The sequence below is a fragment of the Lacerta agilis genome, chromosome 8 (assembly GCF_009819535.1).
Source record: "Lacerta agilis isolate rLacAgi1 chromosome 8, rLacAgi1.pri, whole genome shotgun sequence".
In the NCBI taxonomy this organism is placed as follows: Eukaryota; Metazoa; Chordata; class Lepidosauria; order Squamata; family Lacertidae; genus Lacerta; species Lacerta agilis.
In genome coordinates, this window is record NC_046319.1 from 56,028,100 (window position 1) to 56,055,751 (window position 27,652).

Here is a 27,652-nt window from a genome sequence, read left to right on the forward strand (position 1 = left end):
ACTGATTTAATCTTCTATGGGACTGTGAGTTCTGGAAAATGTAAGTTCCCTAGCCCAGGGCCAGTTCACTGATCTGTTCTGATGTGAATTCTGGCATTCAAGTTGGGTCTTGTTCCAAAGGGAACTGGATCTGAAAGACTGAGTTGGCTCCTCCTTGAGGCTGCAACCCTATATGCACTTAGCCTGGAATAAGTCCCATTGAACTCAGTGGAACTTACTTCTGGGTGAATCTGCCTAGGATTGAACTGTACTGTAAATTATGCAATCTTAGGTCTGGCAATGACCAACTTTACTGCATGGTCATCAGCGCTCAGTTTACTGAGATTTCTCTCTAGAAGCTGCTTTCTTGAAATAATTCCAAACTGATGTTCATTGGTGGTGGGGTTGTGTGAAAATCCAGCAGTATTGGACTAAAGCAACTAGCATAAATGGAGAGCTCATTCTCATGATCTAAGTCTTAAATATATTTTTTTCTGTTTGTCTATTTAAAAAATCTGGAAGAGGACAAAGAGCACACCAGGAAATTTTTACCAGTTGAATCATAACTACCAGAACTGCAAACAGCAAAAGGTCTTGTGGCCCCTTAAAGAATATCAGATTTAATTATGGCACAAGGTTTCATGGACCATGGGATTGAGCCACAGTCCTGGACTGGGAAACATATATATCACATGACAGGGGAGGGAATGTGGAGGAGTGAATTCAGAGGGAAATGAAATGCAAGAACAACAAAGAGTGACAATTATCTGAAAGCAAAATAGTTACAGTGACTGCTTAACAAGGTGGGACCACTGCCTTCTTAACTGGACAATGTACCGGTAACTATTTTGTTTTCAGGTAATTGCATCCTTTGTTACTCACACTTTATTTCCCTCTGAACTCATTCCTGTGCTTTTTCACTCGCTCATATTTGCATGTATATATGCCTGCCAGTTCAGGCTTACACTTAGTGCAGTGGATGGAATGTGGTCTTCAAAAGCTATTTATTCATAATAAATTTGTTAGCTCTTAAAGTGCCACGTAACACTTTGTTGTTCTTCCTTCAACAGACTAGCATGGCTATCCTTCTGGCAAGGATCATGTTAGCTTGTAAATTGAAAGCTGCTGGGAGTCCTCCTCCAGTAGATGCTGTTCTTTGTTTGGAAACTGCTGGCATCCTTTAACTGCGTAGAAAGGTTGGGATTGACTTGATGCATCTTGTCTTTCCTTCCAGAGCGATAGTAGCAATGACCAAGATTGTGCTGGAGGTCCTGGCCATCCTGGAATCCCCGGATTACCTGGAGAGAGGGGGGAACAGGTAATGCCACCCGATGCTTGATGTTTTAATTATGTTTTTAGATATGCTGTAAGCCACCCAGAATGGCTGGGGTATAGTTTAATAATATTATTAATAATAATAATAATAATAATAATAATAATAATAATAATAATGACACCAAAGAGCCACAATGCTGCCACAGTATCTTGAGTTTAGGAATTACAATTTTCTCTTTGCTTCTCCTTCTGTGCAGGGCCTACCAGGCCCAAGAGGATCTCCTGGACCAATTGTGAGTACATCCCTTAGGCCTGCTTTTTGGTTTCCATTTTCAATAAAGATTTTTATCCTGCCCTTCTGGTGCCTGTGCACCATTCACAATTTGCAACCATTTAAAATCACAATGCAAATGCTTTTGCTTCCTCCCTAGAGCCTTTGACCCTTGCAGCATCCCTTTCACCACAAGCTGAAACCTGTCCAAAAAGCCAGAGAGAGAAAATGCATTTAAATATAACCTTCCTCTTTTGTGCCTGGTCCGTGGTGTATATTTGGCCTTTTGCATCCAGGCTGTGAGCGGCTGCTCATTGTGTTTAATGCAAGTTCCGGCCAAAAGGGCTCAAATTGCATTGGAGAGAAGGAAGGGATAGGCAGGTCTCTGTACTCTAAGGTAGCCTTGCTTTGGGGAAATGTGGCAATGGATTCATTTGGAAAGGTGAGTCCATCACGCTAGTGCTGTGGTGGGAGAAATTAAGTCCTGCTTGTGTCAGGAAAGCCCTGTCCATTCAAGCCAAATCTCTGCTTTCAGTTTCCTCCATCTTCACCCACCTTCCCTAGCCTAGCCAATGTGATTGCCAAGGTATGATTTCACTGTTTCTTCCCTTAGGGCCCCCCAGGTTTTCCTGGAACGCCTGGCGCACCTGGATTACCTGTAAGAACCCAGTATAGCACGTGCTCTGTGCAGTCCTTTGTCGCCGCCGCTTGTTTGGCTTTTTCACCCCCCTCCTCTTCCCTCCTACTCCAGTCTCTGTATCTAATAGCACAGCCAACCTCCCATGCACACTTGGTCACATGATCTAACCCTCGCCCCCATACAGTCAAGTTGCCTGATAAAGGCCCATCTTCTGTAGATGTGGATCAGAAGGACTGGAAGGCTCTCCAACCTTTTGGCAACATGGGAATCATCTAATCTGGGATTCATCCTAGTCCCCCAAACTGGTTAATCAGGGTCATTCTGTGGTCTTCCCTCAACCCCATACAAGCATATTCTAAAAGCTTCCAGAGTCCCAGCTGTGAAGGGACATCTTCACCTCTACCAAATGCTGAGAAACCTTGACGGATCTAGTCACATTTCTGCCCACAATGATTACACTTAGAATGGATTCCCACAGTTAACTTTTCTCTCAGTGCATAGTTTGTCCAACAATTGTTGTCTGTGAAGTCCATTGTGAGTTGAATCCCTTCAGATGAAGTGGTTCCACTTGACTATGAACCCATGGTAGATAAACGCTGGAAAAATGTCAAGGTACAAGAAAGGAGGTTCCAACTGAACATACGCAAAAACTTCCTGACAGTAACAGTTGTTCAACAGTGGAACGGTCTCCCTCATGAGGTTGTGGATTCTTCCTTCCTTGGGAATTTTTAAGCAGAGGTTGGATGGCCATCTGTCATGGATGCTTTTGCTGAGATTCCTGCATCGCAGGTGGTTGGACTAGATGACTCTTGGGTCCCTTCCAACTCTAAGATTCTATGATTCCACTCCAAAATGAAACCGCCTTCCTTCTGTGTCGTGTATGCAGATTGTGTTTCTGGTTCTTGAAATCCTCATTCCACCTTCACCTGACCACCACCATCATCATTGTTAATTCCTTAATCTCATCCCTCAGCACCTCATCCCACTAATGGCACTGTAACTTCCACAGTCTGTGTGATTAATTGCTATGCGGCGTGGCCCTATGCTGGTGTCAACAGTGTGTGCAGTGAAAACCATCACTGCCCAGCACCGCCATGTAACCCGAACTAACCCCACATTGTTAGCAGCACCAGGGCAGCCTCCCCACTCTTGTGGATCACATGACAATGAATAGAGAAGTCATTCTCATATTCCATGTTGTGTAGCTCTGTCAGTTAGATACAAAACCCAGTTAAGGGCTGCTTGTGACACAGTGCCTTCTGAATAAAAGGTAACTGCTGGAGTGACTCCCATTGACCAGATCAATGAGCTGATGAGTTGTATGTACAGCCAGCTACTGCTCCTGACAATCCTGTAAACTGAAAATGATACTCCATTTGCTAAATATTCCACTGAAAGTTGCTATCAATGATGGATAAATGAGTTGTAATCTGTGGAGAATTCTGCCTGCGTCTTGGGATTTATGTTCAGAAGTGAAGCCCAGATTTACTCCAATCACCTTCAGTCTCTCCAGATCTTAAAAGGAATAGGATGGACTCTGGACGAAACCCTTCTCTCCCCAGTGGCTTATAAGGGAAATAGTAACCCCTCCATCCCACAGTCGTAGTGAAGAGGTGCCCATGTATGCTCATGCATTTTCCCATCAATTTCCTTATGGCAAAACATCTGGCCCTTGAGGGAAGCAGGTTTGTTGCACAAGAGCTCCAAATTAACTTAGATTGCACAACCTGAATTTGCTAGTATGTGGTGGAATCCCTCCTCAAAGCAGATACAGTCTAGAAGTGCGCTAGAAAACATCCACCAACTAGAGTTATTTCCATAGGCTCAAAATGAATTTCCTAATAAATGATCTCCTGTGCCATTTGGGGTTTTCCTCTTTTTTGTGCTCTGGCTTTCTATGTCCGGCTACTTCTTATGCTGGGACTGTAAAAATGGGCTCACCTTTCAGCCTGTCTTACAGTTCACTTCCTCGGTTGCTTTGGGAGACTGCTTCCTCCTGTGTCTTGAGCATCATGTGTGGTGATGGTTGCCCACTGCTAGTGGTGGAGGGAGCACAGCAGCTGAAAGGAGGAGAAGGAAGAGTTCTATAGTTACATAGTGGAGGACAAGATGGGGGGCCTGATTTTTTCCACCCATTTTTTTTCTCTGGGGGGCAGCAGCTGTTAAAGAAGGTTATCTGAATGACTTTAGATATCCAAAATATTTAGAATGAGAGCACCACAAAAAATAGAAGGCAAATTTCCTGCATATAACTACTTGTAAGAATTCTGGCAAGACTCTCATAAGGAATGGGGGAACAATCCCACACACAGACACATTGCTCAATTTTGGGGCACAATTCAACAAAAGTTAATCAGTATCCACTGGGATTTAATTCATCACACAAATATCAACCTGATCCTATGCTTGCTTACACAAAAGTAAACCTCACTGAGTTCAATGAGATTCGGGACTAAAGCATAGGGTTGCAAACTAAGATTGGTTTCATTTTTACCTCAATGGAATTTAGTCAAAATAACTTGGGCTGGATTGTGTCCTCCTCCTGAACCTATTGGATGATACCATGGTTGGAGACTGGGATTGGGTTTAAGCAGATTTTTGTAGCTCTTGCAGAGGTAGTTTTAAAAAACACAAAAGAACAACGGGATAAGATGAAGATACTGGCTTCTCTAGAATCCTCAAAATGGCAATGCTGGAAATGTGACAGGTCAACTAAACAGTTGCTGGGAATCGCAGGTGGGGAGGATGCTATTGCACTCACGTTTAGCTTGCCAGTTTCTCACAGGCATCTGGTTGGCTACTGTGCAAAGAGGATGCTGGACCTGATGGACCATTGGCCTGTTCCAGCAGGCTCTTTTTGCATGTTTATGTTATCAGAGCTTCTCCAGCTGTTTTACTGTGCAACACACACTACTGTCCACATTCACCAAATTGTCCAAGATGCCTTTTGCAGAGCACAAAGAAATCCAATCAGCTGACTCTTTTGCCATGCTATCATTCCTGGAAGATTTTTTTTGTGGGAAGGGTTGGGGATGTACATAGTACTTTCCCTTTGAAAGAGTATCAAGGTAAGCCCCTTCACTTGGACTTGAAGGTAGGTGTGGGTGTGTTCATGTGTGTGTGTGTGTGTGTGAAAATTCCATCATACAGATAACACACAGATCATGCTGCAAGGTTCTCCTTGACTGGCCCTTTTCTAGATCAGCGTCTTCAGATGTGGGAAGAAATGCTGCTATAAGCACTGTCGTTCCAAAACTTTGTTCAATGCATTATCAATAATATCTTATTGGTCCAGTTTCTTAAAAGAAAAGCCATCCTTGGAGAACTGAATTCCTAACAATGTTAACAAGAGGAAAAGCTTTCCACGCAACAGTAGCCAGATGAAGGTGGTACCTGGTTGCTTCGAGGCCACTTAATACTTGTGTCACTGGGCTCTCATTTCCCCAGTCCAATCTCCATTCATACCCACCTTGCTACATGGTTTAGAGCACCCTCCCTCCCACCCACACCAAATGCAATTAAATGAAAAGGGGACAGAAAATGAAAAACACACCTTTTTGTATTTCTTCTCAAAGGGTCTGCAAGGTGAACGTGGCTCACCTGGCCCCCCTGGATCCAAGGGAGAATCGGTGAGTAATGAATCCTTCTTCTAAACTTCGGAAGAGCTACAAAACATGCAAGGGGCTTGTCGATCTAGACTAGCCTTCCCTCCCCAACCTGGTGCCCTTCACATTTTTGGACTACAAGTCCCATCAGCCCCAGCCAGCATGGCCGTAGTAGTCTAAAACATCTGGTGAAAGTCTAGAGTACCTTTCAACTACACGTCTTAGATGGATGGATGCTGTTAACCCTAGTTGAGATCCTCTTTGTGTGATCATGGGGCTGAAGCAAATAGTAGCAGGTGGTTTCAGCAGAAAACTGAGTTACTAAGACAACCAGAGACATTTTTAGTGCATGTGATGGACAATCCAATATTTTGATGACTATTTTATCTCAATGAATGGAACCAAAAATCTGTTATCTAAGGTGATGTCCTCTATATAGATTGTCTAGGTCTGGGGAGATTTTCTTGACACTTACCCAAGACCAGCATCTTACCTTCATCAGTAATAATTTGTAACAACAACCATCTTTTGGGAAACTTACAATTATTAATGAAGATTAGAGGACACATTCATTTCTGCCTTTTTAACATTCAGCCAGGCTTTTTGGAATGGAGTTTGCAACATGACAACAATGATCAGGGTCTTCAAGAATGCATGGAAGCAGTTCGTCTGGCACAGTGATGGTTGTCTGAGACCACAAGACTATTGTGTGTTGATGCTTTTCCAACATCATTTTCCACAGGGTCCCCCAGGTCAGCCTGGATATCCTGGCTCAATGGGTCCTCCTGGGCTACCTGTGAGTATGGCATGCAAAGGGAAGGATGGAATGGCAAATTAGGCAGGCAGAAAAAAGGGGGAGGGAGGATGGGAAAGGTTTGGCTCCCTTGCTGGGTGGGGAGGGTCTCAGGTGTGCCGCCACACAAAATCTATTTTGGTGATGCAGTTAAAAACACATATAACAGGTCAGCTAGGCCCACACGTCACAATGCAGAAGTCCACAGGAGAGCTGAAATGCCTTAGGCAAAAACAGGCTCAAGCACATTGTATTCAGTCAGTTTTTGCTATCCAAAATTCACTGTGTGTTTTATATATATATATATATATATATATATATATATATATATATATATATATAGATAGATAGATAGATAGATAGAGCTTTTGAATAATTTTACAGCATACCCTGCTGAGGACCCTCTTGGATTTTTAAATATTTAAGGTGTAAATTATCAAACTTGCCAAGTCAATATTTAACATTCTCCATAGTGAAAATTCCCATGTTTGTTTTGTTTTAATTCAGAATTCGAAAATTCAAAATGTAAGGTTTAAAGTTCTGAACGTAATTTTTTTTTTTGGGGGGGAGGAAAAAAATCACTGGAAAAGTTGACTGCCCTGCTCAATTAATCCAAGTATCATGTGATGACAAGTCTTTTCCTTTCTCCTTACCTACCTAACCTACTACCAGGGTGCTAAAGGAGAACGAGGATACATGGGGTCATCTGGAGAGAAAGGGGAATCGGTAAGCACCTGCCTTCTCCTGCCTGAACATTCCTGCATGATCCTCAGAGGCCCTTCCTTCAGGTTAGGGGGATAATGACTGGAGGGTGAGCCTTTTCAGCTGGGGCACTGCACTCTGGGACATGCTCACCAATGAGGCTTGCTTTGGTACCTACTCTTACATCCTTCCTGAACTTGGCAAATATCTTCCTCAACCTGGCCTCATTCCCTGGATTGTTACAGTATAAATGTCTCCTCTGTTTTCCCTTTGTTTCTTTAGGGTCCTCCAGGCTTGGATGGTCCTGCAGGGCCCCCTGGACCAGCGGTAAGCTCACAGCTGAGTTGCATGTGTGCTCTGAAATAGCCAATCAAATCTTTATCGGTGGGCGCCTGGTGTCACATACTGTGAGCCTGGACCTTTGCCAGCAAATGGTTAAATTGGACCACATTAGAAAGAATTGTTGCTAATTAAATTTCAGTGGCACCTTGTGAAAGACCAAATTCCGCCCCCCTCCGCAACCTTTCACCTTCTGATCTATTTACTGCATCAGTAGTTCCCAGTTGGTGGTCCATGGGAGGTCAGTGGCACCACTCACATAACAAAAGCTACCATAGAGATAACAATATTTTCAAAAGTAAGAATTGGCTTTAAAAAAACAGGAAGACCTCAGTACTTAGCTAATTGGGAACCACTGCATTGTGTCATAGTTGCAGTGCCCTGGAACCAGTCATGCTGCCCTAAATCTGCCTCTGCTGAAGAGGTACAACCCAGACACAGGTTCAGCCATCCCAGAAAGAACTAGGTCAGCAATAAGTTTGTTGCAGGGAGCTCCTTGAGAGGAGTGCCCCCCTCACCTTTGTGCTCTCTATACATCAGGGTCCAAGAGGAGAACGAGGACTACCGGGCAGTGGAGGAGAAAAAGGCGATCAGGTGAGGTGTTCCTGTATTAGGATTCTTCTAGTTTAGTAGCAGCCAAGGTATTTGGCAAGTGGGCCACAGGTCAAGCCCAGTGTGCCACCTTGCTGTACTCTTCTTCTTCTTCTTTCTTTGATGATCACTCAAAGCCAAGTAAGAATGTCTTCCATGAACACGGTCTTAACTGTGAGTCCTTAAGTGACTGTGGAGGCCAATTCTGGATCCACACATCCTTCCAAAGTGAAGACATATGTTTCTGGGTGGGAGTTGATCACAATGAGGGTTTGTCAAACGTGCCTTCCTCTTAGCTCATTTCTCCTTTTCGCCCTGAGTTTGTGCTTCTTCGAAGTCCATGACTCCTTTGGTTAAAGCTGTTCTCCAGTTGGAGCACTTGCAGGCCAGTGTTTCCCAGTTATCAGTGCTTATACTGCTTTTTTAAAGATTTGCCTTGAGAGAGTCTTTGAACCTCTTTTGTTGTCCACCAGTATTTCGCCTTCCATTCCTGAGTTGAGAATAGAGCGGTTGCTTTGGAAGATGACAATCAGGCATCCGCACAACATGACCAGTTTAACAAAGTTGATGTTGAAGAATCATTGCGTTGACACTGGTGATCTTTGTTTCTTCCAGTACACTGACATTAGTTCGCCTGTCTTCCCAAGTGATGTGTACAATTTTTCAGATTGATGGAATCTATCAAGGAGTTGGAGGTGCCCCCAGCACCTCCTTCCTTCCGAATTTGGGGCTTTTTTTGTTGGGCATCCGTGGATGAGACTGTGTCTTCCCGTACCCCCGGGGAGATTTTGGGAGGCTGATTACTCCCATCTCAGCCTCTAATTACCCCGTGGGAGCCGAAGCAATGGAATTTTCAGCCATCTTCCATGGCGCCTCAAGCAGAAGCCAGGCTATCATGTTTTTTAAAAAGATTGTAAGTTCAATTCCGCCCACTTTGAAGACTCCGACTTTGCTGTTTTTCATTTGGTTAATAGCTGTACACAACTCTCCCAGATTTGGAGATACAATACTGCAACCTCATTTCTAATTTGTTTTTGTGGGATTTGTGAGAGGATCTCAGCAGCTGCAGGGGAGTTGGCTCATAGATGGTCTTTGTGGCTTTAAAGAAGCCCCATGCATCATGAGTATAGGCTAAGTGCTGGATCTCTTGAGCTTTTTTTTATCCACCAGGTGTTCTTTAGTTCTCCGGTTTTTCTTTGAACCTCAGCCTTAGCGTTGGCATAGGGTTTTTTCTTAGTGGCACAGTTTCTTTCTCTTTGCCAGATCTGAAAGGCCTTCCTTTTCTTGTCGATAATGCCTTGGTGTGGTTTTTGCTTCTAGCTTAGCTGGAGAGAAGGCAGTAATGCAGGCCTGACTCTGTATCATAACCAGGCCCTCCTTGCTTCTCTTCAAGTTTGCCACAGATTCCATCTGTCTGCAGTTATGGTGCTGTTTATGTCATGTTGACTTAGTTTCTCTGAGGTGTGTGGATTGCGAGCCCACAGAGGAAGCTCCATGCTGCCTCTTGGTACGATTCACTGTTCTGACCTTGCCTCCTTCCAATCAGCCTCCTCCTGGGGACAGGTAATTTTGCCGAGTCTCTGATTTGGGTCTGATTAGATCCCTCACTCATGCCTGATGCAGAAAGGCAGCAGAATTACCCATGCATAGAGGAGGCTGCCTGTTGCATCTCTGTATGAATACCTGTTTGGGGCTTGCCTTATTCTGGATACATGGCCGGATCAGTGATTCATACAGGTACAGGGGAGGTGGCTCTGAGCACAGGCCAGTCTTCCTCTTACACACATTTTACACAGTGTAAAACAGTCAGTTTGTAAGGGTGGTGTTTGTCTTCCATTTTTAATATTTTAAAAGGGTATGCTTCCCTTCTGAGACATTTAGGAGACACTGCTGTAAAAGATAGAGAAACTTACCCAGGGAGAGCCATTCATTCCTCCCTAAAGCCCTAAAGACTTCTGTTGGTGTCCAACAGCATCTGCAGAGCCACAGATTCTACCATCCCTAGAGGTTGTGCTACTCTTCCACTCTTTGGTGGGGTGGGGGTGGCAGCAAAAACAGACTTAATGCAATCTGAGAAGAAATGGACACACCCACACCTGGGAAAATACAAAATGACCATTACTGGATGACGACATTGTGTGGATAACCTATTTTAAAAAGCAAGTGAACAAACAAGCAATTCCACACTTTGCATGCTTAGTTTGAAAGTACTTAGAGTAGCTGCAAAAGAATTTCCCTCCTTGCATCGTGAGGCAGGTAAGTACAAAGCATGTCAAACTGCTACCAGACAGTGCTGTGCTAGCTTAAACACTCCCTTCTGCTATGTAGAGTTTCCCCAATCCGGGATTTCCAACCAAAGTGTCTGTTAAAGCTTGAAATCCTGTTTCTTCTTGGGGGGTAATTGTTCACCCAGCTTGTTTGCTGTTTCTTTGCCAGCCAAACTCCTGCTGGGAGAGAGAAGATATCCTGCTGTTCATCCTTTCTGCCCTGTTACCTGCCTTGGCTCAGAAAATAATAATGAAATGGTGGCGGGTGCCTTGGAAGGGGTTTTCACCCATCCCAGATTAGCTGGCGTGTCAAGGTGAAGCAGGCTTAAAGCCAGAGGGAGGGGGACCATCTATGCCATCCCCTCTCCCCACCACCACTTGTATGGGGAATGAAAAAGAGCCACCTAACATTAATATTTATTAGCTTATGTATTATTTATTTATATTAAACATGCTTCCAGACTTTCCATAAAAATGGCCAAGGCAGCTCACACCATTAAAATGACATAAGTAAAATACAGCATAATGACAAGGAGCAAACGCAGCAGATTAAAACAAAACAACCAACCTGAACAGAACAGAACAGAACAAAAGATGCTTTTTTTAGCCTTAATTATTTCTCTGCATCTCCTGCCTCTGCCCCAACATCTATAGGCTAGGCAAAAACTACACCAAACAGCGCAGTGAGTAACCATAGTTGGAATGTCAACTCCAAAATTAGTCACAAATTGTATAATTACAGCCTGACCTCTTTATAAAGTGCTTAGGGCACCATACCTTGGCTTTCCCTGGTTTAGGAAGTCATTTGCATCAACCCTGTGAGGTAGGCTAGGTTGAGACTGGGCCAAATTCATTCTTCATGCCTGAGTGGTGAGGATTTGAACCTGAGTCTCACCAGTCCGTTCGGAGTTTTGATCTTTGCAGAGTAAAATGACTTCCATGCCTCTTAAATGGGTGCAGTTGGGGAAGATGACACTCTGCTCCCTTTAAGTGTCCTTCCAAAGAGCTCAAAGTATCTGCCAAGGAGGGTCTCTCCCGGGGCATTTTAAACCAGGGTACTTCCCAGGTCTTAACCTACCTTCCTTAGCTTCAGATGCCCCTTTTGGTATTTAGATCAGGGGTAGGCAATCTTTTTTCCATCTGAAGGCCACATTCATGAGCAACCTTCTGGCAGCTGCGTGACATTGGTAGGCAAGGCCAGGGCAGAAAGAGAGTCGGGAAACCGATGCAATTCTGACATTTGTACACACACACAAAAACCCCAGAGCAAAAGGCGTCACAGTTGAAGGACACGCATTGCAGCCAGGAGCAGATGATGCCATGGGCTTGGCTTAGGAAGAGTACCGAAGGTTGGACATAGAGGCCTGGGGGCTCCTCGTCCCTGCTTCTGATGCCCCCCTAGGCCTACAGCACGGCCTTTGGTGCCATTAAGCTAGTATCTCCAAACCTACAGCCCCAGAAGTTCCCCTGTGAAATAATAATAATAATAATAATAATAATAATAATAATAATAATAATAATAATTTATTTATACCCCGCTGATCTGGCTGGGTCTCCCCGGCCACTCTGGGTGGCTTCCAACAAATATCAAAATACAATACAAAGTCACAGATTAAAAACTTCCCTAAACAGGGCTGCCTTCAGGTATTTTCTAAATGACAGGTAGTTGTTTATCTCTTTGACATGAGATGGGAGGGCGTTCCACAGGGCGGGTGCCACTACCGAGAAGGCCCTCTGTCTGGTTCCCTGTAGCTTTGCTTCTCGCAGTGAGGGAACCGCCAGAAGGCCCTCAGCACTGGATCTCAGTGTCCGGGCTGAATGATGGGGGTGGAGACGCTCCTTCAGGTATACAGGAGCGAGGCCGTTTAGGGCTTTAAAGGTCAACACCAACACTTTGAATTGTGCTCGGAAACGTACTGGGAGCCAATGCAGATCTCTCAGGACCGCTGTTATGTGGTCCTGGCGGCCACTCCCAGTCACCAGTCTAGCTGCCGCATTCTGGATTAATTGCAGTTTCCGGGTCACCTTCAAGGGTAGCCCCACGTAGAGCACATTGCAGTAATCCAAGCGGGAGATAACTAAAGCATGTACCACTCTGGCGAGACAGTTCACGAAAAATGTGACTGCACTCAAATAACTATTTGGTCCACTCTGCTGTGGCTTTACTTGTGGCTGATTGGCATTTCCTTTCTTCCCAGGGATTCCAAGGTCAACCTGGTTTCCCAGGACCACCTGTAAGTATTGCACATCTCAAAGAAGTTTTTAGATTCTGGAGCATGGGGTGTGCTGGAACAGCACCTTGCAAAAGCAGGAGACCCACAGCCCTCCCCCTCTCCCCTTCCTCCCTGGGGATTTGGATGAGAGTTTGTGGTTATCTTTAACAGAGCTGAATCCTGAAAAAAATCCAGTTAAGAGGGAAGGATCTTTAGTCCCGTTTCAAGAAGGCAATCAAGATGTAAGAAAAACAAAAAAACGAAACCAGCCTTTTGTCTGATTATTACAGAGGGATTTTGCTGGGATGATGGGTTTTCAGGAGCAGATGAGAAGCTTACAGGCGGTGGCTGGCAGAGGGTCACCATAGAGAGCAGAAACATTTCAAATGGTGTGTGAAAACTATCCAAAAACTGCTTTCTTTGCCCCTTTTTGTAATACAGGAATTGAAGGGCTATATCAGGAATCTAACATTTGGAAGCTTTAAGCATACTGGAGGTGCCGGCTCCTTTTCTGAAGCAAACTATCAAGCAAAAGGCAGGGCTGTCTGGGTGTGCTGCCAATTTAGCATAAGTGCAGAAGAAGCCCTGGAACGTGGCGCCGGAATTCAGCTTCCTGAGAATCTCACTTTATATATTCTTAAAAGCATATTTCTAGTGCTTACGATTGCAAAAAATGCACATGAACAATGCCTGTTGAAATCTCAGAAGCCAAAGGGGTGGTCGGATAGGATTTTGAGCAGGGGGGAAGGGGCGGGAGGCAGCTCCAGTGCCTTGGTCTCTTCCTCATTATAAATTATGCAATGAAATAGAAATTATGCAAATTTGCTTAATCTGGATAATTTATACATGCTACAGAATTCAGCTCTTTTTAGTATAGAATTTTAATTCATTTCCCCCCCCTGTTTAGCACAGAACAGCCACTTTGTCCTGACTGCAGCTTTCCTCTCAAATAAAGCTTTTTATAGACTCTAAAGCCAAAAGGCTTCTCGAAACAATCTGTCTGTTGCTTTTGTTTTATTAGGGGCCGCCAGGCTTCCCAGGGAAAGCAGGACCACCCGGACCTCCAGGGCCTCCAGCAGAGAAGGTGAGTAGGGGAAATAATAATAATAATAATAATAATAATAATAATAATAATAATAATAATTTATTTATACCCCACCATTTGGCTGGGTTTCCCCAGCCACTCTGGGCAGCTCCCAACAGAATATTAAAAATAGAATCAAACATTAAAAACTTCCCTAAACATGTAAAACATGGCTGCGCACCACCCCAGTCTCTGAGCGGTGCAAGATTCCAGGTGTTCCAGGCACTCACCTAGGATCTGTGTTTCCTTTTGGGAATGCGGTACAGCGGAGACTGTGGTGTCTTTATGATAAATGGTTTATTTACACATATATACAACTTGAGTCTATAATAGAAGGGTTCACAGCATCAACACCACAAATAGGGTCTTGCTTCTCCCACAGCTGCAGCCTTGGATTCAAACAAAAATCAGGCATGATTCTGACTCTCTGCCTTCCCAGCCTGCTGCTTCCAGTTTCTAGCCTTTAGCTCACATAACTCTTAACTCTGGCATTTGTCTTTCTAACTGCCAGCCACTTCCTTTGTTACCTTAACGTCCCATACTTAGGGTCGTTACCTCACCAGGAAGCTAGCCTGGTTATTCCAAGAACTGAATCCCTGCTAGATCCAGGAATTAAAAGGGTCCCGGCGTACATAATATTGAAAGGATGGAAGGAAGGAGACTCACTTTTCCTGTTAATGGCAGGGAATGGGGAAGGACTAGCCAGTGTCAGAGCTTCACCTGTGTCCCCTGCCCATTGCTGATAGGCATCTGTGTCACCCTTTCTGACCAACCTCCTTTCCTTCCCTGCTGCTTCTTTCCCTTCTCACCTTAAAGACTAACCTTGTAGCAAGGATGGGGAAAGCAGTGGCAGGTGAAAGGTCTTTCTCTCTGCTTCCCTCCCCTCCAGTTAGAGCATTGCCAACAACAGCCTCCCACATGGAAGGCAGCTTTTGGAAAACATTGCCCTCCAGGCATCCCTGGAGAACTATACCTCCAATGTTTGCTGTATCCAGAGACAGTGTGGTTGCAGTGTTTTAGGAGTCCCAATAGTGGGAGGGAGAAATAGAGACGTTTTCTGCATTCCCTCACTTCCAGACAAATGTAGGGGAAGGGAAGGAGGGCAGAGGGAATCTGGGGGCTCATAGGGATGGGGCAAATTGCAGGAGGGCTGGGAAGGTGATTCAGCTCATCCATTCACTATTTATAATCCTTCCTCGCAAGCATTTGAAAATGCTTGAGTTTTATTTCCCCCCACTGGACAGTAGGAGAAATCACTGAAAGCAAGTAGAAATTGGGGTGAGCCGAGAGGTCGCCATCCATCACTACCTGAGAGTGTGATGTTCCTTCATATGACAAGACACCCTTTGTGGTTAGAGGGTGACCTGGTGAACCAGGAAGGGGCAGGTTTAGTTGCAGTCGCTGTGGGCAAGTCACAGAGTGGTTCCAATGAGAATTGTCTTCAAACCTCGCCCCCTACCCATGTTTGTTGACAAAACACTATCCGGGAAGAAGGGCTCATTTATGCTGCAGCTTTTGGGAAAGCTGTCTAGCAGCACCAACGATAACTCCAATGAGAAAATAGCTGTTGAGTTGCCCAGGGAAAGAGATGGGGCTGGGAGGAGAGAGAAGTGGAGTGGATCACCCCTGCTCCCTGGCCTCTGCTGACACCTGCAGCTCATTGCTAGGATAGCACCTGAAATCCTTTATAGAGAGTAAATTTGAATCTATGATTCAAGTCTTGGATTCATAGAATTCTAGAGTTGGAACTGGAAGGGACCACCAGGGTCATCTCTTCTAACCCCTGGCAATGCAGGAATCTTTTGCTCAATTTGGGGTTTGGATCTACCTGAGATTAAGTCTCATGCTCTACTGACTGAGCTATCCCAGCAGTTACTGGAGAGTAAGCCTTTTGCTCACTTACCTGTTTGCCCTGCTTTTTCCAGGCACAGATGGGGTTTTGCTTTTGCATTTTGCCCAATAGTTTTCATTGTGAAAACCCGCTCTATAGCACTCAATCGGAGCAAACGTCAATTTTGGTTTTCTGTGGATTGCTGTTTGCACCAACTGAGTGCTAGAAAGCAGGTTTTTGTGCGGAAAGGTCCGGGCAAAAAAACAACAAACAAACACAAAACAAAACGGCGCTTGAGCACATATCTCTAAAGTGTGGACATTGCATGGAGAGAGTGGAGGAAAGGTGAATAAGCCCTCTAGAGTTTAAGGGAGGTGGATATTGGCTGAAATGTGCAGCTTGAAACTGGTATAGAAAGAATGGCTGCCTGAAATCTCTTGTTCAGGTAAGGCACAGCTGCTGGGCAGGGGGTGGGGTGAGCTCAAGCAGGGCTTGGCTTCTGGGCACTTCTGCAATCTGCTGGCACCGATTTGTGGGAACACCTGTGAATCATTTGCTGCAATGCACCCCATATACCAGCCTTTGCCAACCTAGCACCCTCCAGATGGTTTGTATGGCAACTGCCATGCTGTGCTGATGGGAGTTGGAGTCCAACAACATCAGGAGGGCACCAGAAAGCCTTTAGCACTGACAGCTGTGCTTCATATGCCCACCAGGTATCAGCTGCCATGCCCAGGTGGTCTCCATATGCTCTTCCAACCTCCCCCGATTCAAATTATCCCCCACCCACTTGAATTCCCCATGGAAAAGATAATTAACAGGAGGAAGGCAAAGGAATCACAAGTGCATCTGTCACACCCGGCTCCCTTTTGCCTCTACAGTGGTACCTCAGGTTACAGATGCTTCAGGTTACAGACGCTTCAGGTTACACACTCCGCTAACCCAGAAATAATGCTTCAGGTTAAGAACTTTGCTTCAAGATAAGAACAGAAATCGTGCTCTGGCAGCGCAGCGGCTGTGGGAGGCCCCATTAGCTAAAGTGGTGCTTCGGGTTAAGAACAGTTTCAGGTTAAGAACGGACCTCCAGAACGAATTAAGTTCTTAACCCGAGGTACCACTGTATATTGGTTTATTCTCCATGCATGGCAGCCAGAACAATGTAATCATTTGGTGTTGTGTGGGTTTTTACAGGGTAGTGATGGGATGCGTGGCTCTCCTGGCATGGCGGGCCCCCCAGGGCCTCCAGGACCCCCTGGGATACAAGTAAGTATGTTGGTTGCTCAGCAGTTTACAGATCCTGAACATGGATATGAGACAACTAGGCTAGATTAACCATGATACTAAGTACTCTGCAGGGAAAAAAAGACACAGCTCCACAAGGAAGCCTCTGTTGTGGTAGTTATTTAGGTGATGCAAGCCAACCCCATCCTGCACCTTAGTTTTCTTAAACTCTCGGAAGATTCTCTGCTACTCATGACTGGAGTGTGCTTTTCTGGGCAGTTGTGATTCTTCTCGGCTCAAATGCACCTGTGATGGATGAAGTGATGGATGCTTCTAACAAGGAGACTTAATTTTTCCTGGGACACTTCAGACCCTCTTACGGCACACCAATATGCCCTAACATGGTAGTAATCACCTGTGTCACTTAAATAATAGCTCAGTTCAGACGTCACAATAAACAATGGCTTGTGCTAGCCATTAGAACCCAAGCCATAGTTTGTTCTGCCAAATATTCAGCAAGCAAACCATGGTTTAGAGCTTCTTGACAGCTTTCATTTTCCACCCTCAGCTTTGTAGGTTGATAAATTCACTCCTATATCCATGGTGTAATTGCCTCAGAAGCTGGAGTGATAGCTGTAACTATGATTTGTTGATTCTGGCATTGCACCAAACAAAATTTGCCACAAACCATAGTTTACAAGCTAATTTCAGCCCATTGTTTCTCACTTGGCTATGCATTGTCAGCTCAAACATTACCCCAAAACACAATTAAGCTTCCTTAGTCGTCGTTCAGTGTAACATCTAAACTGAAACTGAGCCAATGTCTGTAAGCCCATGTGCATGCTTATAATGCAATATATAAATATATAAATATAAACTGTTGGTCATGCAATCTGGATTATCTACATGACAGTGCAAGGAATGAATGCATCTGTAACCTGAGTTTATTTCTAGGGTCCACCTGGTTTGGAAGGACTAGATGGGAAGGACGGAAAGCCGGGGCTACGGGTAAGGATGCTAGATGGTGGCAATGTCGTCACCTACAACTTATTTTGGCCTTAAAAAAAAATCCACTATCAATTATATTGTATCTCAGAATTACTGGTGAGCTCAGCTCTGCCTCTGATCTGACCTTACCCCATTGGTAAGAATAAGGGCATTGATTGCTTGGGGCTTTGGCACAATGAGACCAAAAAAGAGATGAAAAGCATAGCATTCTGCTTGACTCCAGGACTGCATCTGGGACAGCAGCCTAAACCCCTCTAGTGGGGCTGGAGGAGTGATGGCTGCTTCCTTTGCATGATGTGTAAGGAACTTTATGCTTCGGATAGTGTTAAGCCTCCCGGTACAACCCCAAGATTTGAACCAGCACCTGCCCTTTGGTGGTACTAACTTGTCATTTTCTCTAGGGGGACCCAGGCACTGCAGGACCTCCAGGAAGGATGGGACCTCCAGTAAGTTGCAAGTCATCTTATGACCATGTTGGACCTATGAAAAGTAGGGAACCTTAGTCCCACTGCTTTCCCCTTCAGGGCAGCCTCTTTTCCCACTGAAAGAAGTTGATATTGACAAGGGCAGTAGGACAATGCCCTTTAAGCAATCTGCGGCCACTGTACCTGCTGTAATGCTAATGCAGACATTAGCAGGTAGTAGTACCATTTATCTACATACTGTGCAAAGCTTCACTGGCCAATTTCTGCAGGTCAGGGTGCTGTTGTTAAAAGTGCAAGAGCAAGCTGGGACGGGTGTGCATTATGTTCTTGACAACTGTAAAGGGGGGGGGGGTGTGGATCAACAGCTGTGGGCTTAATAGCTCAGCAACCATGAGAGTTACTGTAGCACAGCCTATGCCAACATAGTGCCCTGTAGATGTTTTGGGCTACAGTTCCCATCAGCCCTAGCCAGTGCTGGCTAGAGCCAACAGGAATTGTAGTCCAAAGTATCTATAAAGCACCAGGTTGGCCAAGGTTGCTCCGGCACCTTCAATGAAAATGCTCTTTTTTATTCTTTCCTTCTAGGGCTTCAAGGGGAAAACAGGTCACCCCGGTCTCCCAGGACAAAAGGTCAGCGACTGCAAGCATCATTAAGTGATAGGTGCTTTTGAGGAGGGGGGAAGAATTAAAATAAATCAATGCTATCTGTAAGATGGGCCCAGTAAGGAATACAGAGACAATTTCATATAGAAGTGCAAAAAAAGGAATGCTCATCAGACAGGGCCTGCCCAAGACAATTTGGCACCTGAAGCAAAGCATAAAATGGCATCCTCTTCATGCAAACACAGAAGGGTAAGTAAGGTTCTACATCAGGAACAGGGGGGGGGAATAAAGATCTACATTGGTATCTGCTGCCCCTGTGGATCCTGCCACCTGATGCTGTCATCTTACCTTGCCTCATGGGTGGGCTGGCCCTGATCATAGAACATGGTTGTGGGTTAAGAATTCAGTTTCCTGGAACCTCAGCTTTCATTTAAAAACAAAACTGCAAGTTTCATGTTATGGTAGCAGCAGTAGGCACTAGAAGCCTGGCTAAATAGGATCTCCTGTGCTCAAGGAGCCAGGACTTTAGAGCAGGGGTCCCCAAACTAAGGCCCGGGGGCTGGATGCAGCCCATTTGCCTTCTAAATCTGGCCCTCGGACGGTCCGGGAATCGGTGTGTTTTTACATGAGTAGAATGTGTCCTGTTATTTAAAACGCACCTCTGGGTTATTTGTGGGGCCTGCCTGGTGTTTTTACATGAGTAGAATGTGTGCTTTTATTTAAAATGCATCTCTGGGTTATTTGTGGGGCATAGGAATTCATTCATATTTTTTTTCAAAATATACTCCTGCCCCCCACAAGGTCTGCTGAAAAAGTTTGCTGACCCCTGCTTTAGAGGGAGCCCTGCATACCTTCTTTCTTCCCACCCTTGATAATTAGCAGAATAAATCATGAAAATTTCAGGGAGGGGGTGAAATTTAGTAATGTGAAGTAAAGTATGCAAATGTACTTGTTTGATCTGTGCAGGCCACAGGATTCTTCTTGCAGAATTAGGGTGACCTATTTTTTCCTAGTACAGAGTAGTCAAACATCAAAGGTGTTCTGAAGCAATAGGCTACGAAATATTTGGGGTAATAGTCCTCCAGTGCTCTGCAGCAGAGTCCCTGCTTTGCGTGTAGAAGATCACAGATACAAGCTGCGACTTCTTCAACTGAAACATCAGTCACGCTAGTGCATTAAGAGGCATGTGCAGCAATCACAGCAAGCCCATCCTCCTATGGATCTATGTTGTTGCAGTCCCCAGGACCAGACTGTGTCAGCTTTTTGTGGAATATCCCATATAAACATGATGAACCATGCATATATTACTTCTTAGGGTGACTGTGGCACTGCAGGGCCACCTGGGAATCCTGGCCGGACTGGAGTCGAGGTGAGTTATCAGCATGCCACCAGAAGTGTGTTATTTTTACAGGTCAATGCTCTGGGCACACAGCACAAGACTGTACTCTTTTATTCTGGATTCACAGACTGATGGAGTTAGCCACTAAATCCAGCCCACAGCTCTGATGCACAATGGGCTGTTCTATCCCTGTAACACTCATGCTATGCCCCATTGCAGCATCAGCTGCATGTGTATATAACAGACACTTACCTGGGTCAGGAACTTAAGGAGAGGTCATGCAGGTGAAGCCTGGGGCTTTGCAGAAAGCAATTCACAATGATAAAAAGGCTGGGATTGGCAAGATTGTTAAGGGAGCAGGGCCAAACTAAAATATGGGTATAGTTCCTATCCTCATACTGTGCAGGCCTCTTATTTCTCCGATGTAAGGGAGTGGCAGCCGTTCCCCCAATGGGGAAAAAGAACTTGGGGACCTTGTTGCTATGGGGATGTTCAATTGCCAGCTCCTCCCTGAACACCTTGTGACATGCAGAGCATCCTGCAGTGCAAGCAAGAGCAGATGCTTCACAGAAGGGTGGCTTGCAAGAGTGAAAAAATCAGAGTCACTGGCCAATCTGACCTAGGTATAAGAATGTATATACAACATGTGCTTAAAGCCTACTATATGAGCAATCTGAAAATGAGTCATTAGTCTCCACTGAATAAAGCCATGTGTCTGCTCTGACTTTCCATGTTATCCTTCAGCTTTCTCTCTCTCCCTCTCTCTTTCTTCCTTCAGGGAGAGCCAGGCCCTATGGGACCTCAAGGCAGACCAGGTCCTCCCGGCCACCTTGTGAGTCAAAATACTTAATTCTATGCCTTTCATGATTGTTATTTGGGCTCATGTTGGGTCTGAGCCACCTGCTAAAATCAGTTCCTGCTTTCCAGAAGGTCCACGATGTGTGGAATCATGTGAAACATTATGCAAAAGACCACGCAGCTAGTTAATTTTTCAGTTTGGGTCTTTTCTCACTTTTCAGGATTCCTTAAAAAAAACCAATAGAACAATCTGCAGCTGTGCTTTCTGCACAAGCTAATGTGGAAAATAAAAACAAGACCCCTCCCCTTAGGAATAATAGTTGCACCTAGGAAGTCCTGTGAAGAATCAGAATAATATATTGTAGTTGTACATTCTTATCCCATTGAAGAGGAAGTTAGACATTGCTAAGTCACATTGAAAATGTCAGGGTTCCAGTTACATCTCATCCATGCTTCTGTTTGCCCTGCCACTTTCCACCAAGAAAACTTATGGTTTAGCGCTGAATCAGAGCAAATGGCAGTCAGGTTTTCAGCAGATTGCTCTTCGTACCAATTTATTGCTAAAGAGGAGGCTTTTATTTCATCCATTTTTCAGTGGGACTTAGCTGAATCAGGGCCTCTGAGATTTCTGCATGTCAAGTTTGGACAGTGAAAATTTGCTAGAAAGTTGGATCGTGGAAAGCCAAATGCAAGTCCCATCTTGACTTTGAGTTCATTGCATAGCCTTGGCCAACTTTTGGCTCCAGCATGGATAGATCTTACAGGGTTGTTGGACAGCTGAATGTACTGGAGGCTGTGAAGCTCTTTGGTAGTTTTAGAAGTGTTCTCTAAGTGGGATATAAAACCGCACACAAAATAGAATCACCTTTAGGACCAAACTCAATTTGGGAGGCAGCCATGTTTGTTCACATGGCTGCAGCACTCGCATGTAGAGCAGGGGTGGATTGATCTGTACATTAGAAGGGGCATAAAGCAAAAGGGAGCCAAATCCTGCCTTGCCTTATCATACACAGTTGCTTTGGGTGCACTTCTCCCCAAACTGACTCCAATACCACAAGTGAGAAAAGGTGAAAAGTGGGTAGTGGAGCACAGGGATGAAAGACAAGAGGAGAGCTTGGCTCCCTTCACTCGTGTGTCCCATTTGATATAAATAAAGATCCATCTTCTCCCATGTGAGTGAAACAGACCTGTGAACAGCAAGCCTCATCTGGTCTGGAGTCGGTGAGTGATGTGAGAGAGTGAATGAAAAATGTAGCTTTGCAAAAGTGCAATAAAAGAGCACTTAGAATCTCAGCTCTGTTGTTGTTTTAAAATTTTACTGCTGATATAATTATTCCGCTCTGCTTTATAGTTGGTTTTGGAGACATTTTTAATTTGGATTTTAGGTAGCATTTCTGATTTTCTGAGCTGCCTTGTGGGTCTTTTTATGAACCAAAAGGCAGAGGTAAAGCACTAATAAATTCCTAAATAGAAAAACCCCTAGTGTGTATTTCCCCATCAGTTTTCTATCTGTACTGCATTCCCCGGTTAATCCTGTTATTAAACTTGCTGTGTTTCTCTGCCTCTTCAGGGTCCCCCTGGAAGCCCTGGCCAGCCAGGCCCAGCAGGACTTTCCGGAGTTGTGAGTATCATTCCTGCTACTGTTGGCTCCCTGTTGGCAGCTGCTGCTAGAGAAATGGTCAGCTTCCATTTCACATAAATAAGCAGCCAATGTCATAATGTCACTATAGAAATCTATGGTGCAGCAACACTTAGCATACCATGTGCAGTTTGGTCATCATATCTCAAAAAAAATATTAAAGAGCTGGAAAAAGGCAACCAAAATGATACTTAAGCAGAAAGGGTACAGTGTTTGGTGGTTTTAGTTTAGAAAAATGGGAACATCACTGAGGTGTATAGAATTATGGAAAAAAGTTGATAGAGAGATGTTTTTCTGCCTCTCATAATACTAGAACCCAGGGTCACCCTACAAAGCTGAATGTTGGAAGATTGAGGACACACAAAAGGACGGACTTGTTCACAGTGTATAGTTGAATTATAATGAATTGGCTACCACCAGATGTGGTGATGGCCACCAAATTGGATGACTTTAAGGGGGGGGGTAGAATGGAGGAGGGTAATATGCCCATGTACTACTATGTACCTCTGACTATCAGTTGCTAGGAAACAAAGTGGGAGATAAACTACAGTGAAACTGCATGTTGGAGGTTTTGTGAGAGAAGTTCCATATATACAAAATATTCTGAGAGTCAGCCCACATTGCTCTAAACACAGCCTTGGGGGAGAGTCCTTATTCCAGAGTTGACTGTTGCACTCCATTAGCTATACACTACAAGGCCTACCTCGGGGTAGTCATATTGATGCTCTCCAACTCCCATCATCCCTGACCATTGGCCATGTTGGCTGGGACTGAGTTGGAGCCCAACAACATCTTCTTTCCTGCATCTTCTTGGCTGCTTCTACCTGTATCTGACGCCTAAAACCTTCTCTCCCCAGGGGCTGAAGGGTGAAAGGGGATCGCCTGGGGAAAGAGGTCTCAGTGGGATTCCAGGCCAGCCAGGCCCACCGGGTCACCCAGGCCCACCGGTAAGTGTGGCAGGTTGGAATTGGAATGCCTTGAGATTAGTCTGCTGAAAAACTGTGCAGCCAATCTTTTGTTTGCATTTTAAGGGCCAGCATGGTCCAGTTCGTAAAATGTTGGGTTTGGACTAGGGGAAGCAAGTTCAAATCCCAGCATAGCCATGTAGCTCTTACGGTGATGCACAAAGCTCATACGAGAAGAATATGAGATCGTTACAAACCATGATTTATGGGCCTAGATTCAAAATGAAAAGAAAATAACCTTTTGCTTCTCCCCCCCCCCCCCCGTTGATTCCTAGGGCGAGTCAGGCTCAGATGGACAAGTGGGCAAAGAGGTATGGTTATTGTGGTCTCTGCAGTCATCTTGAAGACCTTCCCTCTTTGGCAGGTGGGGTGGGCAGTGCCAGAAGAAGCCTGCCCTGGGCATGTCTGTGGGGCAAAGCATGGTGAGTCTTTATCTCCATGGTTATTGCTTCCCTTTTCCTTATTACTAGGGTGCAGCAGGAAAACCAGGCCCTCCTGGACCCTCTGGACCAAAAGTAAGTGTGATGGCTGAGATCTGCATATTAGTCTCCAATCCTGTGAAAATGCCTCATGGACTTCTTGCCATCTTTTTTCTTCCAGGGTGAACCGGGGTCTGTAGGGGAGAGAGGACACCCTGGTGAGAAAGGCAGAGCTGGGATGCCAGGAGGGCCAGGAAAGAGTGGCGAGATGGGTCCTATTGGGCCACGCGGCCCCTCTGGGGAGAGAGGGCAGCCTGGTCCTCCCGGTCCCTCAGGAAGTCCAGGGAACCCAGGATTGCCTGGGACCATGGTAAGAGATGGGGAGTGTGTGGCTACTGTTTGAGGGGTGCAATGGGAGACTGGAATGCCAGGCAAGGTTTCCAAGCAAGGCTTGGTGCTGTCAGCAGGTAGAAGTGTTTGGCTGTAGGCCTTCTTGTATACTGTGACCAACTGTAATAAAAAGAGACATAACTGATTAATTACAATGCAATACAAAACCAGATGCTGTACATACAGCAGAAGTCCCAAATCCATCCCCATACGGGGATGGATTTTTGGGTAGTGAAAAGCGGGATATCAAATCCAAACTCTTCTCTTCTTCTTCTTCTACTACTAAGGTTTGCTTCTGATTAATGCAATATAGAGGGGAAAGACATCAGCCATGACACTTGCTGGGTACTTATGTCACTACTGTACTTTCAACCTAGTTCAACTTAAAGAGTTGCTGTGGAATTAAAAAGCTGCTCTGAGCTCCTTAAACAGAAGGGTACAAATGCAAAAAGGGAAAACAAATCAGAAGTACAGTGGTACCTCGGGTTAAGAACCTAATTCATTCCAGAGGTCCGTTCTTAACCTGAAATGGTTATTAACCTGAGGCGTGCTTTCGCTAATGGGACCTCTTGCTGCCGCTGCACCACTGGCACGCGATTTTTGTTCTTATCCTGGGGCAAAGTTCTCAACCTGGAGCAACCACTTCCTGGTTAGCGGAGATTGTAACCCGAAGCGTCAGTAACCCGAAGCGTCTGTAACCCGAGGTACCACTGTATAAAATTCTGCCTAATACTGTGTGCGTTGAGAGCAGGTCAAACCCAGGGCCTGTGACTCAGAAGTCACCTTTCTAAATTTCTTAGTGTTGGCTGGGGCTGATGGGAGTTGTAGTCCAGAACATCTGGAAGGCACTGGATTGGTGAAGGCTTTATGACCCACCTGATTTGACAGCAAATGAGTGACAGCTAAGGGACAGGTATCCAATGGAATGGGTTGCCTGAAAAAGGTGCAGAGTAAGGGGAAGAAACTATTAATGTTGAAAATTGCTTAGGATAGGCCATGGGAAGGTTCTTGGCACAGACTATTTAGCGGACTATAAAAGTAACAGACTCTGCAGGGTTAGTGTTTTCTGCAGGATTAGCATTTTCTCTGCCGGTGTGTCTCTTTCCTGCTAGGACAGAGAATGACTTCTTCATTTTCTCCTCCTCATTTTTCTTGCTAGGCGGATGCCATCAATTATGATGAAATCCGGAGGTTCGTCAGACAAGAACTGCACAAAATGTTTGATGGTTAGTAGCAAACATTGCTGGGGTGGTGGCGGCAGCCATATTGAGTGGGGAGAGAGATGCCGCTTTGATAGAGAGGACCATATTCTCAGTAAGTGCCTCAGAAGAATGTTGTCTTTGACCGCAATGTGTTTGGGCTTTTTGGAATCCTTACAAGAATGGTGTTTGATAAAGAATGATCTCTTGGCACAGCTTTGAGGCTCTACCTCTTCTACCTTTGGCTTCTACTGCACAGAAATATCATCTCATGGCTTTGCCATTTGGGGCCATTGAGCAGACTGAGCTGTAGCTGTTCCTTCTTTATTGGATAAGTTGGACAAATCTTTTAAGCAGTGGCAGCCCTACCATGATGCAAGATGATGTGGCTGCCTTGGAGGTCATATTTTTGTAGGGTACTGTGAAGAGCAGTGGATTGAGAGACCTGTGCAGATTCTCTTCATCTCAACGAGTCATGTGCAGAAGAATATGCTGCTGGATACATTCTTGCACCTGCCCTGATTTTAGGAGCTTGTTTCTCATGGCTCCAGAACAAATAGCAAGGATTTAAACTTGTGAATGGACAAAAACAAATCCTTGTATACATATAATTTAGCCTACCGTTCCCTGGTTGGAGGAGTGGGAGGTAAAGCCATGGAGGACTGTGACTGAGTGGGAGAGCATCTGCTTTCCATGCGAAGTCCCAAGTTCTGTTAAATCCCTGACATCTCTAGGCAGGCCTGGAAAAGATTCCTATCTGAGAACCTGTAGAGCTGCTGCCAGTCAGTGCAAGAAATACTGAGGTACATGGATTAATGATCTGGCACAGTGTAAGGTGGCTTACTGTATTTCTTTGTCCCTATGATTGCTTCACTGGAGCCAAAGTAGCTTCCATTAAAAACTTAAAAGACCCTCTTAGCCAAGCATCCTTTTCTCCCAGTGGCCGGCCAGCCCTGCCTTTGGGAAGCCTGAGCACAACAGCACCCTGCTTGCCTGCAGTCCCCAGAAAATGGTATTCAGAGACATACTGCCTCTGACAGTGGTGGCAGAACACAGTAATTGTAGCTAGCAGCTATTAATAGCCTTATGCTCCATGGATTCATCATCCACGGTTGATATTGTGGATATGGCTTTAAAAGGCTAAAGCTCCTCTCTGCTTCTCCTCTCTCAGCATTATATATCATAGTACACATTCTAGAACAGAAGCTTGTTCCATCATTCCCCTAGCTGAGACCCAACCTGGGATTTATTTATTTTTTAGTGGATTTATAAACCACCCTTCAAGGCTCTCAGGGCATTGTACAATTTTAAAATAATAAAACAGATAGGATAAAATTCAATAAAAGGACAATACAAAATCACAGGAGCTGCAGCCATAAAATTCAGTAGTCAGTATAATCCAGCAAAAGTCATAAATACAGAACTTAGATCAGCCATAAAACAGGCTTGAATGCCTGAGCATTTTTTTAAAAAAGTCTTTTGCTTAGTACCACATATATATAAATAGTATTTTTGCTATTGTGAACAGCTCTGAGCTTCCCAGAAATGTAGCATACAAATATTCAATTAACAGGGAGGGAAACCAGTTTAAGCAAGCTTCACTTGCATGGCAGATTTCATATATGGGGTGCCACAACTAAGAAGGTCCTCTCCCTGGTTTCCACCTGTCTATTTCCCATAAGTTACCCAATAGAAGGCCCCTGTTGTGGGTGGACAACCTTCCCTGCCACTAGCCTGGGATGCTAGGAGAATCCACTGGGCTCAAGTTCCAAAATGAACCCTACCAGATGAAAGTGCACATTGGAATGTTGTTTTGCTTTGGAATCCATGCTTCAACAACCAAAAATGTCACCCAATTTTTGCCTTTAAGTTATGACATGGTCTGAGGACTACCTGAAACCCTTACCCCTGTAGTGTTTGGGTTTTGGTATAGCATTCAACTGCTTGGAAAGACTAGCTTCCACACAGCTTGCAAATGAGGCTGTATAAACCTGCAGGACGATGAATGATTTCAAACTTTGTACAGAGGAAAATGTGGTTGCCCTCATGTACCCAT

At 44.9% G+C, this 27,652-nt stretch overlaps 1 protein-coding gene across 1 annotated transcript in view; it reads left to right on the forward strand.

Annotated features, from left to right (window-relative positions):
* COL16A1 (collagen type XVI alpha 1 chain) overlaps positions 1-27,652 on the forward strand; it is a 123,686-nt gene that overhangs the window by 91,883 nt on the left and 4,151 nt on the right. Inside the window, exons 47-68 of the mRNA XM_033157651.1 lie at positions 1,214-1,297; positions 1,512-1,547; positions 2,139-2,183; positions 5,741-5,794; positions 6,513-6,566; positions 7,236-7,289; positions 7,548-7,592; positions 8,145-8,198; positions 12,661-12,696; positions 13,697-13,759; positions 16,782-16,853; positions 17,766-17,819; positions 18,221-18,265; positions 18,830-18,874; positions 20,163-20,216; positions 20,965-21,018; positions 22,555-22,605; positions 23,481-23,570; positions 23,864-23,899; positions 24,059-24,103; positions 24,189-24,377; positions 25,557-25,623. Coding sequence (XP_033013542.1) covers positions 1,214-1,297; positions 1,512-1,547; positions 2,139-2,183; positions 5,741-5,794; positions 6,513-6,566; positions 7,236-7,289; positions 7,548-7,592; positions 8,145-8,198; positions 12,661-12,696; positions 13,697-13,759; positions 16,782-16,853; positions 17,766-17,819; positions 18,221-18,265; positions 18,830-18,874; positions 20,163-20,216; positions 20,965-21,018; positions 22,555-22,605; positions 23,481-23,570; positions 23,864-23,899; positions 24,059-24,103; positions 24,189-24,377; positions 25,557-25,623 — 1,327 coding nt within the window. The remainder of the gene's footprint in view (positions 1-1,213; positions 1,298-1,511; positions 1,548-2,138; positions 2,184-5,740; positions 5,795-6,512; positions 6,567-7,235; positions 7,290-7,547; positions 7,593-8,144; positions 8,199-12,660; positions 12,697-13,696; positions 13,760-16,781; positions 16,854-17,765; positions 17,820-18,220; positions 18,266-18,829; positions 18,875-20,162; positions 20,217-20,964; positions 21,019-22,554; positions 22,606-23,480; positions 23,571-23,863; positions 23,900-24,058; positions 24,104-24,188; positions 24,378-25,556; positions 25,624-27,652) is intronic.